At 36.5% G+C, this 17,739-nt stretch overlaps 1 protein-coding gene across 2 annotated transcripts in view; it reads right to left on the reverse strand.

Moving 5' to 3' along the window:
* Positions 1–17,739, reverse strand: part of CHST15 (carbohydrate sulfotransferase 15) — a 60,138-nt gene that overhangs the window by 10,063 nt on the left and 32,336 nt on the right. For both annotated transcript variants that reach the window (XM_039340099.1, XM_039340189.1), the window contains exons 2-3: positions 7,449–8,482; positions 5,085–5,424 (exon numbers count right to left, since the gene is read on the reverse strand). In XM_039340099.1, coding sequence (XP_039196033.1) covers positions 5,085–5,424; positions 7,449–7,988 — 880 coding nt within the window. In that variant the 5' untranslated portion in view covers positions 7,989–8,482. The remainder of the gene's footprint in view (positions 1–5,084; positions 5,425–7,448; positions 8,483–17,739) is intronic.

Consider the following 17,739-nt stretch of genomic DNA (forward strand, 5'->3'; position numbering starts at 1 on the left):
TAAATTTAGATTATTTATTTCTGAAATGCACATAGTACAAATGATGTAAATGTCATATTTTCAAGAACATAATTCATAGGAAAAGTTTTATGGTTTAACAATTTAGTTATAAGTTTAATTAGCATCCTACCAGTATGTTATAATTTTACTTAGATTTTACCTAAAATATTTCTTATTAACAGAATGCAAAACCTATTAAAGGAATAGAATGGAGATTATATTTTAAAAGCAAACCAGTAAGTCCAAGGCAAATTGCAAAAAAGTTTTGATAAAATACTGCATTATATTAGTATAATAGAGCATAATGCTTTTTCTCAGAACAGTAGTTTTATTAGGCAAAATGTGTAAGAAAATCAGGAACAACAACAAAAAGTAACTTCTATTTGTAGAGGTCCAGATGAGTCACTGTAAAATAAATGAACACAGAATTATAAATAGAGAACAAAGATATGAAAGACATCTGAAGAAAAAGCAAGGGAATCCATCCAAGACAAATCTTTTAGAATGTCCAGGAAGCCCAGTGAATTTTGGCTAAAAGTAGATTATTTATCTAAAGTGGTCAGGCCTTAATCATGTCCAGCTGCTAAATTATATAGACACCTCAAGGACTGGGTACTTGGAAATCTAATTTGAACAGCTATGGTATACCATGAAATGAATTACAGGTAGTCCTTAACAACAGTTAACAACAGTTTAAAGTTACAGACACCTCAGAAAAAAATCACTTACACCCTGTACTTGCACATATAATGGTTGTAGTATTGAGGCTTGAAGCTAACAGTCCCAAATATTAAAGCTCTGATCTGGACTTCTAATCTTGGTCTTAGAATCATATTTGATCCCCAGGCTGGTGCCACTGTTGTTGTCAGACAATTACCAATTCCATTGTCACTACACCTGCATAGCTGGAATTTTGCAGTCTTGGCCTCTCTCCTGAATATTTAGGTCAATTGACCCTGTAGAAGGCCAAATCAACAGTAAAAGAAAGAATCATGGATATGGATTGCCAAAAGGCATCATCAGCGCCCCTGAATTCTATTGTCAGTTGTTAGACTCAGATAACCCATTTAACTTTTAGTCTAGAGGTACTATGTTCTTTTCAATAGCAAATAAATACCAGAGGCCCCCAACCTTTTGAGCACCAAGGACCAGTTCGGTGGAGAAAGATTTTTCTGTGGACCAGAGGGGGTGTGGTTTCACATGTTGCCTGCATCCAGCGGATGAGGCTTCACTTGTTTGCATGGCCTGATTGCTGGTATGCCGCGGCCCAATACCGGTCCACAGACTGGGGGTTGAGGACCCTTGAATTATACATTACCATGAATCTTATGGTAAAATAATGGGAATAAGTGATAAAAAGTTTGAGCATGTTGTGGAATGTATTTACTTCTTTCTATATTCCATCAATAGAAGAATTCTACATAAAAAAATTTGCAGCACTACAGAATTGGATATCTAGATACAGAAATTTGGAAACCAGCCTGTGTGATACAGATGTTTCAAATTTCAAATCCACATAAGAAATTAATGCAGTCTAAAAAATGTTATAACATTATTATGAAGAACATCTGACAATTCCTATATACCAGTATACAGAGATGCAAACAAAGGTTCTGAATTTTTTTTACCCAATGTTATGAAACTTACTATACCAAGATACTATGCTACTGAAGTACTCCATGAGCTTATGTTTTAAGTTAAAAACTTAAAGGTATCCAGCCATGTCCAATTCTAGGGGGTGATGCGCATCTCTGTTTCTTATCCAAGGAGTCAGCACTGTTGGAAGACATTTTCTGTGATCATGTGGCCAGCATGACTATACACCGAGGCACACGGAATGCTGTTACCTTCTTATCAAAGTGGTGCCTATTTATCTACTCACATCTGCGTGCTTTCAAACTGCTGGGTGGGCAGGAGCTGGGACAAGTAAAAGGAGCTCATCCCATCACACAGCACTTGGATCTTGAACCCAGGCTGTCAGCTTTCTAGCTGAGAAGCTCAGCATCTTAAATTTCTGAGACATCAGACCCCCATAGATTCTATTAGTTTTTATCTTTCTTGTTTGAAATCCTAATAACATTATTTTAAAAAATAATAATAATAATTGCACTTAAATTAAATTGCTGTGGGAATGGTGTTAGCAAGAAGGGGGAAAGCAGATAATTCTAACATATAAAAAAGACAAGTCAATAAAAAGATCTCACTGAAGGTATAAAAAATCACGCTAAAATTATCATACTTGGTGACATTATGCAAATATCCAGCTCCTTAAAAGTCTATCATAGTCTAAAAGGTGGAAGGAAAAAGAAGAGATCAGCGTCAAAGTGGTTGGACTTTTAAAATGATGATCAGTGGAAGATCTGAAGAGCAGGTTGGGCACAGACCATCCTGAAGAAAGCCTATCTAGTTACTAAAAATCAACACCAACTTGACGGCACATGAGCTATAACTCCAAAATTGAACTGAATCTGGAAAATGCGACACATGCAATTATCTATGTCTATTGCAAAATATTTCTGTGAGTCATAAACTTTATTCTATATACAAGAATTCTAATTGCTTTCAGTGTCTGCACTCTGCCAAATTTGCATTCAAACAAGAAGATATAAAATCATGTTGTCATTGTGTCTCTGAAATAGCTCATCCTCAGATATAACTAGCACCAAGTGTTAGTTGCAGTGATTGGGAAGCAAGATTTCATGAAACAATGTTCTATACCAGTGATAGCGAACCTTTTAGAGGCCAAGTACCCAAACTACAACCCAAAACCCACTTATTTATTGCAAAGTGCCAGAGATACATCAGGATTGTGGTGCCCTCAAAGGGGGTGGGGGATGTGGCCTACTGGGTGGGCGTGGCTGCAGTGGTCACAGCAGACTGGGTGAGCGTGGCTGGGGCCAAGGTGGTGGGGGCTAGTCCCTCACCATCTCTAGGGCATCCCTGGGGGGGCCAATGCTGCTTGCTCACTCACTTCCTGCCCTGTCGCTTCCAAATGCAGTACTCGCTACTCTGGCGAACTCTGCTGGGGCAACGGTGGACATGCCCACAGAGAGGACTCTGAGTGCCGCCTCTGGCACGTGTGCCATAGGTTCGCCACCACTGCTCTACACCTAAACCAATAAAGTCAGTCTTTTTCAACCAGGATTGCCTGAGAGCTCCCTAGGGGTTCATAAGAGATTGTGATTTATAGAATTTTTATGAGACATGATTCAGCTGCTAGCCTGCCAGTTTGCTGTTGCTGTCAATATTGTAAAAATGTGGATAGTGTAAATCAGAAATAAATTGTATCGTGAAGTTTTCTTATTTTTTGCAGTTTTCATACAGGGATTTCCTAAGACCTGAAAATTACTTCAAGGGTTCTCCCAGGGTATAAAGGTTAAAAAAGGCTGAAGGAAGATGATCACATGCGATTTTTCTCAATCCAAAATAGCCCACATCTCCCCCAAAAGCACATGCTATATGACCAATCTATCTATTCATATTGTTCTGGCAATATAATTCTGCAACTGGGCAACAACTAATCACCTAAGAACACAGGTCACAGATCACAGCTTGAATAATCAATATATATGTGTGTGTGTGCCAAACTCGCCATGTCACGTGATGTGTTGCAATCTATCGTGACTTTTTTTGCATTGCTGGAGCTGGGTGGGCGCAGCCTGTGTATGATACAACCGGCCCATGGGCCGGCAGTTTGACACCCCTGTTATAGAGCATCAACAAAAGAGTAAAAGAAGTGATCTATTGGCTTCTCAAATGTCCTTTTCCCAGTTAAGACATAATAACTTCATAATAACTTCCTTCAGGCAAAATATAGTTATTTTCTAAATTTGCAAACTCTTACCTTCAGAAATCTTACTACAATTAGAAGAAAAAATTACTTTCTCAATATCAATATGCAACATTTTTATCTACTTCTATGTCACTCCTCTTTTAAAAGTCTTTATTTTTAGGTATCACCTCAACGCCATAATTATTTTGATTGCCCTGTTGTGATATCCCTTTTTTGAAATATGCTGATTGAAACTGCACACAATATTTCCAAGGCTTATCTTGTGCTAGAGTAGTGGTTATGCAAACTTAGGATGCATTCTGCCTTACTTGCGCTGAACCACATTTGCCACTGCATTGCCTGTTTTCCCCTATTTGGAAAGATACCCTCAGAGAAGCATTATTCCCATTTACGTTTTTACTACTTTGAATAATTGGGCCATTAGCAAACTTGGCCATCTCACTGTTCAGTGCTACTGCCAACTCATTTATTTCAGTAGCTAGAAAGCTAAAGGAGCTGTTTATTCACTTGTGCTGGAAGACAATTGACAAGATCTGAGATAAAATCCCTACTCAGCCATGAAGCTTATTTGGTGAACTTGGAACAGTTATTATCCTGCAGGTTAATCTACCCCACAGCACTGTTACATGTATAAAATAAAAGAGAATCTCAGTATATGTTAGTGATAGCTAGTATATGAGCTCCTATGTTAGTATATGAGCTGCTTAGAGAACTGTAAAGTGTAAGTGTAATTAAAACTCTGGAGCACAATGCATATTCAATACACATTAGTGAAAGCATATTGTGTGAAAGAATAACAAGAACCAAATTTCATTATCAACCCTACTCTAAAGTGGAATAAATGTCTGAAATAATGACCACCAAACAAACATTAAGTGCTATTCGTTTCAATCTCTTTTAGGTAAATTCTAGCAATTTGCAGCTGACAGTTCTGTTTTAAATGGTATTTTAAAATGTTTTATCAAACTTCTGTAGCTACAAATCATTCTAAGCTTTAATAAACTAAGACAAAGACTGTTGCTTACATCAACACATTTTACACTGGGCAAATAATTCAAGATAATGATATTGTTGGTGCCATACACTTAGCCTTAAAAATGCCAAATAATAGGATTTTAGGGCAACTTGGAAACAGATTCAAGACATAGAGTTAGATTGCTTGATTTTTTTCCTGAAGCATTTATTACTTCCCGGATGCTGAGAAACTTCAAAATTACTGAATACTGTTTCCTAAGGATTGTTAAGCAATCATTTAAATTAATACAAATTACTGATTGTCATGTTTACTCACCAAAACGTTTTCTGGTCCACCAGTGAGGTTCCTTAATTGTTGAAAATTTCACTTCAGGATGTAGTCTGAGCCTGTCATAAAGATCTGTTGTTCCGCATTTTGGTTGGCCAATGATATAAAAATGAGGAAGACAGCGCAGCCGGTAATATTTGTCATCATAATGATATAAATGATTCCAAAATACCTTTCGAAGATAGTCAAATATTGTACGAAAACGTTTGGAATACAAAGCATAGGAATTTGTGGCATAAGGGTTTCTAGTATTGTTTCCTTTGTATTCTTCATACCAGCAAGGATTCTTGCTGTTTGGGAGAAATTTGTTAGGAATTACTGAGAACATCTGCAATAGAAACAATAAAAGCTTTGTTAAAGTACTATGGCAATATTTCTTGTTATGATAGTTCAGTTGTTTGCATATTCTACTAGTTTGATGTTTAGCTGTCCTCTACTACAGAAACACAGAATCAAGGGGACACAGAGTGATGGATATTTCAGCAATCTTTTAAAATCAGGAAGAATTAATTATCTAGCATGAATCGAGCAACTGTACACTATTCCATTTAAAAACTAGATTTATAATTATTAATACCTATGACAGATTGAATTTTGTTCATCTATGCAAGTTAGAAAGCTTTTATGCAGGTAGTCTTCAACTTATAATAGTTAACTTAATGACCATTCAAAGTTACAATAGCATTGAAAAAGGCGACTTATGACTATTGCAGCATCCAAATGTAAATCCATGTGATTTACATTTGGATGATTGACAACTGATTCACATTTATGACGGTTGCAGTGTCCTGGGGTCATGTGATCACCTTTTGCAACTTTGTGACAAATAAAGTCAATAGATTCACTTAACAACCGTGCTACTAATTTAACAACTGCAGTAATTCACTTAACAAATGTGGCAAGAAAAGTCATAAACAGGGGCAAAGCTCACTTAACAAATTTCTGTTAGCAACATAACTTTTGGGCTCAATTGTGGTCATAAGTTGAAGACTACATGTAATTATTAATATCCATGACAGACTGAATTTTGTTCATCTGTGTAAGTTAAAAAGTCTTGGCAGAAGGAATATCCAGAGACAAAAGATATTAATTTTGAATGTTAGCCATTTTAATTGAGTCATACAAGTCTTCCCAGACCGGAGTTACACAGATGTGTACTTCAATTTCCAGAATTCCTTTCCTTCATGAAGGTTGAGTTTCACAACTGCAACTCTAACCAGCTTCTACATACTATGTGCATCCAACCACTATCCACATTTCCTAGCATCGAAAACTTCCTCTTGATCAGTGTTTCTCAACCTTGACAATTTTAAGGCATGTGGACTTCAACTCCCAGAATTCCACAGCCAGCAATTCCCAGTGGAATTCTGGGAATTGAAGTCCACATGCTTTAAAATTGTCAAGGTTGAGAAACACTGCTCTTGATACTTCACTAAATAAGGAGGTCTGCATTTATATATTGACTATTTTTCAATATAAGTAGCAGTCATTTCTTTATCTCCTTTGTGTCTATTAAATTATAAGAAAAAGTGTGGTAATAGATGTTTATACTTGGGATTTACACCACAATGACTTTATGCATAATTGGAAGAATTAAAAATAATTATCTTTCATTAATGGATATTATTATCAGTTCTTTTATTGGACTATGTAATCATACATTTGTTACTTCTTTCCCCTGCCATATAGCAGATTGTCTTGACAGTTATGCATATCACAAAGAAGTACTCATGCCTATGTGTTAGCTCTCCAACTAGAAGTAATTTATAGTAATTTATAGCCTTCCGTATTTCCCAGAGAAGCAGAAAATAAAACAAGGGATTTTTTTCAAGGCTGCAATATAAATGTTTTAGCCTGCCTCTAGTTGACTTGCCAATGCAAAAAAGCAATGAAAGTACTTTTCCACAGCATTCCTCTTGCTTACATTATCTAGTGGGAAATATATGAGGAACATAAAGATGTACTTAAATTTCTGATACAATAAAATAAAATATAACTATATAATCTCTACTCAGATAAATAGTAGCATATTTGTTTAAAATAGCATCACCTGTTCCAATAAGAAAATATTCTTAAGAGCCGTAGTGGTGCAGTGGTTAGAATACAGAATTACAGGCTAAATCTGCTGATTGCCAGTAATTTGATCCTGACCGGCTGAAGGTTGACTCAGCCTTCTATCCTTCTGTTATCAGTGAAATGGGAGCCCCGACAGTTGGGGGCCATATGCTGACTCTGTAAATCGCTTAGAAAGGGCTGCAGAGCACCATGAAATAGTATATAAATGCTATTGCTATTGCTATTCCAATACAACAAACATTTATACAACACAAAATTGATTTCTTTTATACCTACATGCCTCTCTTGTTTCTTAAGATCTTCCAAGTCTGGAGGATACCTTGGTATGAACTCAATGTGTGAAGATATAGTGTCAATAATTACTTTAATGCTGGAATAATCCTTTGTGTACGAAATATTCATTTTAGATTTTTGGTAATGTTCTTTCTTATCACAGAAATTGCCATTGTCCATTAAGTTTGAATTGCTGGTAAAAACTCCATAATGGAGTGTTGGTTGCATAAGCAAAAGACCATTTTTAGTTCCGGTCAGAATGTAAGATGCAGTCACTAACATCATTATTAATAATCCAAAAAGTAAGCTGCATATCTTCCCTTTCTTCAAACAAAACAGTCCAGCCCAGCTATCATTATGATCAGTCCTCACTTCCAAAACTGCAAGTAAGTTCATCTGCTTGCTATCCACAAACAAAACTTGATTTTCTCCTTTACACAGAGGACACTTTTGGATATTGTGACTTGGGCCTCGGCACTTGAAACACTGTTTATGCAAGTCATTTGACAATAATGTTATGCAACAATGAATGCAATGCCTCATATTAGTACCATTAAAGCATTGAAGTAAGGATCCATCTACAGTAGTCAGGGAGGAAATTCAAGTAGACAAAATTCATCTTCTACAAACAGTTAAAAAAATCCTTGTGCAATAGTTGTTTTTTTAAAAAAAAAAAAAAACCAAGGCTAAAGAAAATACTTCACAGTTCTTGAAAATCAAGGCATGCCACATGGAACTTTGATGTGAATAATTTGCATCAATGATGAGAGCAAGTAGATAAGATTTTTAAAAAATACCATAGACTAATTTAAGTTTTTCCCAAAGAACACGGTGAGAATGGGATTTCACTGTACCGAAGGAAAAGACTCAAAAATGTAAATGAGTTCATCATCAAAAGTTAACACAGTCAGTTATGTGAGAAAGAACAGTATTTTTTAAGTTTGAAAAAAGTTCTTTAAAATGTATATTGAAAGATTACTGATATTTTAGAGAGCTCCATCTTTGTAACAAAGCTTCAGGATGTTGTGTTACATGACCTAAAAAAACAAAACAAAGACAATGTGAATATTCAGAAGTAAATATCCAGAATAATCTACCAGACATTACTCAAAGTGTCACCTAATTTAGTAGGCAGTGAATTTTCAATAGATTCAATAGATAAAAGTTAATGCAAGATTTTGATACTAGTATCAAAGGAGCCATGGGGCCTTCATGTCAAGAGCAGTTAAATGCTTAGGTAAAATCTCTATATGCCTTTTATAGGCTTGTGATGCATTCTTAATAACTGAAAGATAGTTTGTAAAACTAGTTTCAGAAGAATTTTTTTAAAAACCCTGACAAAGTTCTGACAAAATATTTAAACCAACTGTGCTTATGACTACGCAAAAAGGCACACAGAAAATTTGACAAAAATAACAGAAAGAATTGCATGTAAATAAGATTTATAATTGGCTTTGAGAATACTTGTATACATTTCAATATAAAAGACAGATATAAGTTATGAAATTTGACATATTAACATATGATTGATTATCATATATTTTAAATATACTTTATAATATACTTTGCTTGGTGAAGGAGGAGGATCCAAAATAGTGGTAAGATGGCAGCTGTTACAAAGAGCTCCACCAGGTTGTTTATTTACACCTATTTACATTATCAGTTTTGTTTTATTTTACAACTAATCTCAGCAGCTCGGGGTAATTCATCAAAGACATTAAATTACTGGAGTTGGTCAGTTGCAATTAATAACCAAGGCACAACAAAATGCTGAGATATTAAACAATATGTCATCATCACATCAAGTCCACGAATTAACCAACACCAAGAATGTAGGAAAAAACAGACAGTCATTCTATCAGACTACATGCAGCTGACCAGCAACATAAGACAAATCAGATACAAATCACTGACTGCTGAGCACCCTTTCAAAATAGAGAAGGCCCTATTAATTCCAAAAGAGGAATTAATAGGGAACTCTTTGGTCTTCCCAGCATAAACTGAAAATACACAGTTTAAGAGATGATAAAACTCCAGGCTAGCTACCTCACTAGGAACTACTACTAGGAACCAGCTAGGAACTACTACTAGGAACCAGCTACCTACTACTAGGAACCAGCTACCTATTCAATAACCCCATACCTCTCCCTCACTTCAGAGTTCAGGATTTCAGGTACATAAATGTGCAAATATGAAGGAATTTGATTTGCTTATAATAGGCGCTGGTCAATCCTGGCTACCCAGTTTCACTTCATAGAGTTTATCATGCTACATTCCTAACCTGTACTACCAGTTCTTTTTGAACACTGAGAGTTACCCTGCTAAGCAATGAGCTTGCAAATAATCAAGATTTACCCTGTGGTGATAGAAGCCATTGTGCTTTTGTATTCAATCTGATCTCCAGTAAATATATTCTCAACATTGTTGGAGTGGATGATATCTCCAAAAGAAATCTTCCCAACCTTACAGTAAAAATGTCAGATATCTCCCCCCACTGCTCCCAAGAACACTTATTCCCTCTCAGTCTGAGGCAAATCCCTGACATTGCTCTCTTGAAATATTACAGAGTGGAGACCTAGGCCCAAAGAAGTTGCATTTATAGAATATATTTCTAAACACAATATATTCTTATTCAGGAAACCTGGCAAGCTCGTGGTCTCTATATATTTTTTCTTTTTATGACCCTTTAATTCCTTTATTCGGGGTGGAGTTGGAGCGACTGAATGGAACTGAGTGTTTACTGGCTGGATGCCCTTCCTGATGCCTATGCAGAGTTCACAGCAGATATTTTCTCTTTGCCCCCTGATAAACATCTGCTGCTGCCTAGGATTGAATTCTCAACCTTCCGAGTGGGAGATGAACATCTTCACCTCTATTTAAATAGGTTCAAAACCCTACTGCAGTGCCTGGCCTAGGACATGGTAAACTGAGAGGAGGCATTATGTTTACACATTTCACTGAATCAGATTAAATCTTTGGAACAATATCTACAAGCTGTCACCATTAATTTTATCAATGTGACCTTATTATTAATAAATGTTTATATATTGCATTTCTGAATATGCTCTTAGGTTAACAGCATTTGTACTGAAGTACAGAATCCTATAATCCATCAATACCATCCAGATCTAAAGACTGTGCCTTCTTTATTTGTTAGGAAAGCTAAAGATGGAATTGGAGATTTTAAGGCGTGGCAAATGCAATGTTAAGATAATGGGCTGTATGTGGTCTCTTACATAGAATAAGTGTGCCAAAAGAATAAAACATAGGTACGTAGAAGAATCTGCCCATTTTATGGTGTGGGTTTATCAATAAAAACACAGAAGTAAGTTGAATATAGTGGGAATCAATTACTTAGGAAGTGTGCATCATGAAACTAAAAGATGTAAGTTAAAAATCAATAAGAGCTGATTTAGACTGAAAATAGATTTGAACAATCAGTGCAAAAGAAGTAGATAGAAGTGATTTTGAATGCTCAAAAATAAAGTGGTGGGGAAACAAACAAAAGGCAACACAGGAATCATAGAAGAGAAGCTGTGGAAGCAAGGAGACTATACAAAGATAGAAAACATGGAAAAGTACAGCAAATTGTGTTAGTTACTAGATTTATATATATTTATATATATATATGTGTTACCCTTGACTTATGCTTGTGATTTCTTTTGCTGAATGTTTCTTACTCTTTTCCTATCCTAGAAATATGAGAAGACTGCTATGCTTCATGGTATGAGGAAAAATGATTGAAACAAGACTTGGAATTTTATTTTAGGGCTATTAGTGAAACAATTGCTTGAAATGCCATTGCTGGAATAAAAAAAAAGCTTTATAGAATATTAAATCCCATTCATCCAACAAAATGTACTCTTATAATAACATTATAGAACACAGAATAAGGCTTCCAAGTCCATCCCATTCATATCTTTTCAAAAGTAGACATATTTGTATTTTCAAGTGGGAATAAAATGGAGGAAAAATGTAATAAAATTCACTGGGTGATACTGCACTGTCTAAAAACAATTAAGAATGATCCCCCCCCCAACATGTGCAAACAATACAGTGATAATAAATAGTGTCAACAGTTGGATGCTTGTTTGGATATGGATCTAATTGATGTATGAAATTTTGGGCAACTGCTGCAGTCATTTCTGCAAAAAATAATTTAAATAGAGAAAGAATATATCTATGAAAAAAGGTTTAAAAGGTTGATTTTTCACTGATGAAAAAGATCTTTTAATTCCAACAGAAGCTCGAAGTCTGCCAAGTTATTTCCATCTGTACCTTGATGATGAATGCCATTAGGCAGTACCGACTGCCTTACTTAATATGGTGGGGAGGGTTTTTCAATGGGTTTTTTTTGTGTGTGTGGAATTACAATTTCTATGCATTTCCAAAATTCAGGTGAGAAGCCTAATGCTGAAAGGGAAAAAAAATCTTGGAATGAATCAGGAGAAAATTAAGTCATAAGAAATACAATATATTAAATAAATTTCTATTCTATCCTTAAAGAAAAGATAGTAAATTATGTTTTAATGATTTTAGTAAGCACTAAGCATTTTTTTGGGGGGGGGCCTGTGTGTGACATCCTTTTTCATATGTTACTTAGTGTTGTCCAAGAGAACATTGTGACCTTTTTGTAGACAAGATTTTGGACTACTATTCTAGGGGGGCTGACTTTTGAAAAGTAGATAGGACCAGATCATACACCATTCCAAATTCAAATAAAATAAATTTCCTCCCTTCTTGAATGTTTTGGTTCAGTTAATTAGTTTTAATTTGGTGTATCATACATACTTAATTATCCAGTTAAGTATAACTGTTTATACATACCAAGGCAGGGGTTTACAATTGTGCTCCTGGAAATGTAATCCAAACTCTTCCAACTGCAATAAACTAAGTATTAATTGCAATTGATCAGCTCCATTCATCTCTACCCGTAACATAAATTAATATATGTTTTAGTTAAGAAATTGTCTCCTCACATTCCATTCAATCACATCTCGAGTTTAAATTAAACTGAGAACCTTATTGGAAAATAAAGTAACAGGCTATTCCCCAACCATTCCCTACTGTGGTGGAAAGTAGCAATAACTTTCTAAACATAAACAGCAAAGGAAGAGCCCATGAACTTTCAGTATAAGTGACAACAGTTAAAGAAAAAGACAAAAGGGGGGTTAGGCAGGTAACCACATGAAAAATATAATCATAATATGGGAAAGAGCAAAATGTCAGGGATTTTACCAGCAGAAGCTTTATTGAAATATCTATACCACTAAAGTCCTTGTAACCTTTAGAAAAACAGAATAGAATAACAGAACTGGAAGGGACCTTGGAAATCTTCTAGTCCAACACCCCCCCCCCCGCTCAAACAGGAAACTCTACACAAATAGTTTCAAACAAATAGTTGTCCAATCTCTTCTTAAAAACCTCTAGAGTTAGAGCACCCACAACTTCTGGAGGCAAGTCGTTCCACTGATTAATTGTTCTAACTGTCATGAAATTTCTCCTTAGTTCTAGATTGCTTCTCTCCTTGATTAGTTTCCATCCATTGCTTCTTTCTGGGGTTTGTAAAATAGGTTGATCTCCATTTCTTTGTGGCAGCCCCTTAGATATTGGAACATTGCTATCATATCACCCTAGTCCTTCTTTTCATTAAACTAGACATACCTGATTCCTGAAACCATTCTTCATATGTTTTAGCTTCCAGTCCCTTGATCATCTTTTTTGCTCTTCTCTGCACTCTTTCTAGAGTCTCAACATCTTTTTTATATCTGGGCAACCAAAATTGGATGCAATATTCTCAAGGCATTAAAAAGTGGTATCAACACTTTGTGTGATCTTTATTCTAACCCTCTATTAATGCAGCCTAGATTTGCATTGGCTTTTTTTTGGTAACTGCATCACACTGCTGACTCATATTTAAGTGATTGTCCACTAGGACTCCAAGATCCTTCTCCAGTTACTACTATTGAGCCAGGTACCACCCCGTGCATTTGGTTTTTCTTGCATAAACGTAGAAGTTTATTTTTCTCATAATTAAATTTCATTTTGTTAGATAGGGCCAAGTCTATCAAGATCCTTCTGAATCTTGAGCTTCTGATATTAGAACTGTACCAAAAGATTGGGAGTAGAAAGAGAAATATTGTTGTATGTGTTGTATGTGTTCTATGAACAAATATTTAATAAAAAAGATTGTCAACTATAGTCTACTAACTGATTAGACATTAAAATCTCTCTCTCTCTCTCTCTCTCTCTCTCTCTCTCTCTCTCTCTCTCTCTCTCTGTGTGTGTGTGTGTGTGTGTGTGTGTTTGTGCACACATATATATTTGTATTTTTAGTTACCCTAGTAATATATATGAAAGATGGCTTAACTGATGCTGCACTAACATCCTCTTTATTCTAGCAATGTACTTTTTTGATTCAGTAAACAATATATCTCACATTTTTCTACTTGAATGTGAATCAGCTCAATTAACGTATATAAGTATTACTTTATTCAACATTTGATGATGAACTGACCACTCCAAGATGAAGTGGTAATTAGTAGCTTAGATAGTTTGTGGAGAGGGACAGAATAATTGATGGAGATTTAACAGCTTTATTAACAGCCTTTGTTCCAATATCAGCATTATCTATTCAGGAGAACCTCTATTTTTCTTTCTTCTCAGTAATGCCAAGAACATAACATTCCTAATTTATCTCAACTGATGTCCTTCTCAAGATTTCAAATATATGGTTATTGCAACAGTTTCACAACTGTCTTACACAAGGAATGCAAATCCATTTCTTTATGTCTGACATGTCAATTTGAGTCTGTACTATTATTGCTACACATTGCTATACATAGGGGGCTTAAGTAATACAGTAGACGCAAGTAGTTTTTCCAAAGTACTAAATGTTCCCAGTGTATTAATATTTTACTGTTAGGAATTACTATAAATTCAGTATAATAATATTACATAAAAGATGTTAACTAAACCAGGAGTCACCAAACTGTGGTCCGCAGCCCACTACCGGCTGTGGACTGTTAGCCACTGGGCCACATGAGTAGCTGGCCAGTGCATGTGCGTGTGTGAGCTCACCCCCCCCTACTCATGCTAGCATCGTAGCATCGCATGGGCACTAGCAATGCCATAAGCGTGGGGTGGGCACCGGCGTCACCATGAGTGCAACCCCCACTTGTGCTAGCATTGCGGCATTGTGCAGGTGCTAGCGTCGCCCGAGCATCATGTGGGCATTCGTGGCCCCGTTTGCATCGCGTGCGCAATCACAGTCCCATTCGTGCATGAGCATGCTCACATGCATAAAGGCGCCTTCACTCCCACTCCAGGCCACCAACCCAGAAAGGTTGGGGACCCCTGAACTAAACAAACATTTTTCATAGTTACATTCAAATGTGAATAATAAACTGTTTAATGAAAAATGGTCTGATCAGAATAAATTATGTCAGTTAATGTTAATACACTTATTTGATTAATGGTATTTGCTTTCCAAACTAAGTTAAATAATATGAGGCTTGTATAGGTTAAAATAGTCCATTTTCCAATCCTTTCTCTTTATCTTCAGTGTTGCTGTGAAAGTCTATTTGAAACTGGGGGAGTATTCAACAATATAAGATATTGCTATTTGAGGAAAATTCCTGTGGCATATTTTCAATAATAGATAAAGGCATGTGGATAATTTTACAAACTGCCTGAGTATGCAGAATTTGGAAAAATTCTGTTGCAGATTACAAGATATGCTAAATGCAACAATAGTAAAGGATTTTGTACTAGTGGTGCATGAAAGGAATGCAAAAGTGGGAGAAATGAACAACATGGCAATAGTAATTACAGAAGAAGTACTGCCTCAAACTATGTAAATGCAAACTCTACCCATCAACATGATCAGATGTACAACATCAGAAACGGTGTGGCTATAAAATAGGAAACAGGAGACATACAATCCAGTTAACTAATCACTTCAGGCACAGTATGTGAAATTCTTGGTGTCAAATTTATAGAAACTTGGAAAACAAAGAGAATAAGCATACATTTTGACCTGGAGGACATAGTGTCTTAATTTAAAGTCTATGTAAGGAACAGATTCAGTATGCTTAACATAAGTCAGACAGTCAAACACAAGGCCCGGGGGCCAGATGCGGCCCACGAAGTGGTTTCATGTGGCCCGTGAAGCCATCCTGGAAACAGTGAGGGAATGGCCCCTGCTGCCTTGGCCCTGGCCCAGGCCAGCCAGGAGCCAATGTACAATTTTGTGGTGGCCATCTATGCTGAAATGCATTCAGTCTTAGCTCCACAAGGCCGTCTGGAAACAGCAAGGAACCAGCCCCTGCCACGTCGGCCCCACCCCCTGGGTGCAGGCTGGGGAGGTGACACCCTTTATGAGGAATGAAGAAATGCACCATCGTCTGGAAGTGGCCAGCAAATGGCCCTCGCCTACTTCACATATCCGGCTTGATGGGCTCTGCCCTGGTCCCACCCCTTTCTGCCAGAGACCCTCAGATCTGTCCCACTCCTGCCCAGGCCCCCACAGGCACCCTTGACGCGAAAGATGTAGAGCTGGCCACGCCCACCCAATAGGCCACACCCACCCAGTAGGTCACACCCATCTGGCCCCTCCGAGGGCAACTGCAATGCTAATGCAGCCCTCAATGAAATTGAGTTTGACAACCCTGACATAAGTGAAAGAGAACTTGAGCACTACAGAATGAGATAAGAGATATGATGAAAAACAGACTAAAAAAATATTCCCAATCTTTCAAAGAGGAAAAGACCTAAGTGACTTTGAAAATAAACTATCAAGATAGAAAAAGAAAGATAGAAAACAGCCACAAGAACAAATAATGACTGCATGCATATTTACAACATAAGAATTCTTATTTAGACAATCATAGAAATGAAGGAAAAGGTACCCAAAGAAGAGTAATCACAAAAGAGATTTAATAATTACAAAAGAATATATAAAGGAAACCATATTTACAATTTACATTTGCAAAAAGAGAATACAGTCAGGAATTTATTCCATTATTAAGTTAAATATGGCATGCAATAGATTAGGTGTGAAATAAGAAAGCACCTGTTGAGAAAAAATATGCCTAGCTGGTTTAAAGTTACAGGAGACAGACAGTTCAATTGCTAACATTTGTATGACAAGTTTGGAATAAAGCTGGGCTTAGAGATTGGAAAAGACCTAAACCTAAGGAAGGAGATGCAAGAAAATGTACAAATAAGTAAACTGCTAAGTAAATACATATTTGCTTAAGATCAAATAGAGCCACATATGGAAAGAAACTGAACAGCAGGTTCAAAATAGACAGAATGGTATGAGATCTGATACCTAATATAATATAAATGAGTAACTGAAAAAGCAACAGAATTATGCTTTGTCTTGTTGACTATCGCAGGCCATTTCTTCTGTAAATTACACCAGAATGTGCAATTTATTAACATTAAAATCTCACTGTTCCTGTAAAGCCCTCATACAGAGACTTGCAGGGCTCCTGTCACTGCACTGCAAACCCCAGTTTACCATGATTGCGGAGCACTTCAGATTTTATGGCAGAATTCACAATGTAAGAGAAAGCCTCACAAGATATGCTGTTGTCTTTAAAAAATGATCCTCGCATGCGCATCTCTTCTGTAGAAAAGATACTATACCGTGGGCAAGATGTACGGCAACACTGTCTCTAGGCAAGTGTGTAAAAAATCTCACTAATAGCAAAATAAGGCATTCTGATTCTGTGGGGCTGAATATTTATAACAGACCTGCCACTTTATCTAGGAGACTTGCCACAATTTGGAGAAACAAAACCACATTACTTCAGTGTCCCAGAGTATGGGCACATTACATCTAGTCCTCATTTAACAACCACAATTGGAACCAGCAACTTGGTTGGTGAAAGGGCTGCTAAGTGAAAGCACAAGTGTGCTAAATGTAAATGAAGGTTCTCATTCATCCAGGTAGAAATGTCTGAAAATTGAACCGTGGCAAATGGACTTATTTTCTTGTTGGTTTGAGGGCAATTTGCTTTTATAACAAAAACACTATCTTCAACAGAATGCAAGTGTTTGAAAGACTGGGCTTAGAGATCCTTATAATGGTTCTTATTGTTGCATTCGGATGTTAAAACAGCTTGACAAAAAGCCGTGGAATGTAAATTGTAGCTTGGGCAACCATTGTAGTAAATAGCAGCATTGCATTTAATTGCTAGAAGTCATGTGATGTGCAGGATCTCATGGCACCACTCAGAAATGTAGTTAATAAGGTATCTGCCAGCAGAGTCTGCTGTTAATTAAG

Source organism: Crotalus tigris, unplaced genomic scaffold (genome assembly GCF_016545835.1).
Source record: "Crotalus tigris isolate CLP2741 ecotype Arizona unplaced genomic scaffold, ASM1654583v1 scf7180000017536.10889498, whole genome shotgun sequence".
NCBI lineage: Eukaryota > Metazoa > Chordata > Lepidosauria > Squamata > Viperidae > Crotalus > Crotalus tigris.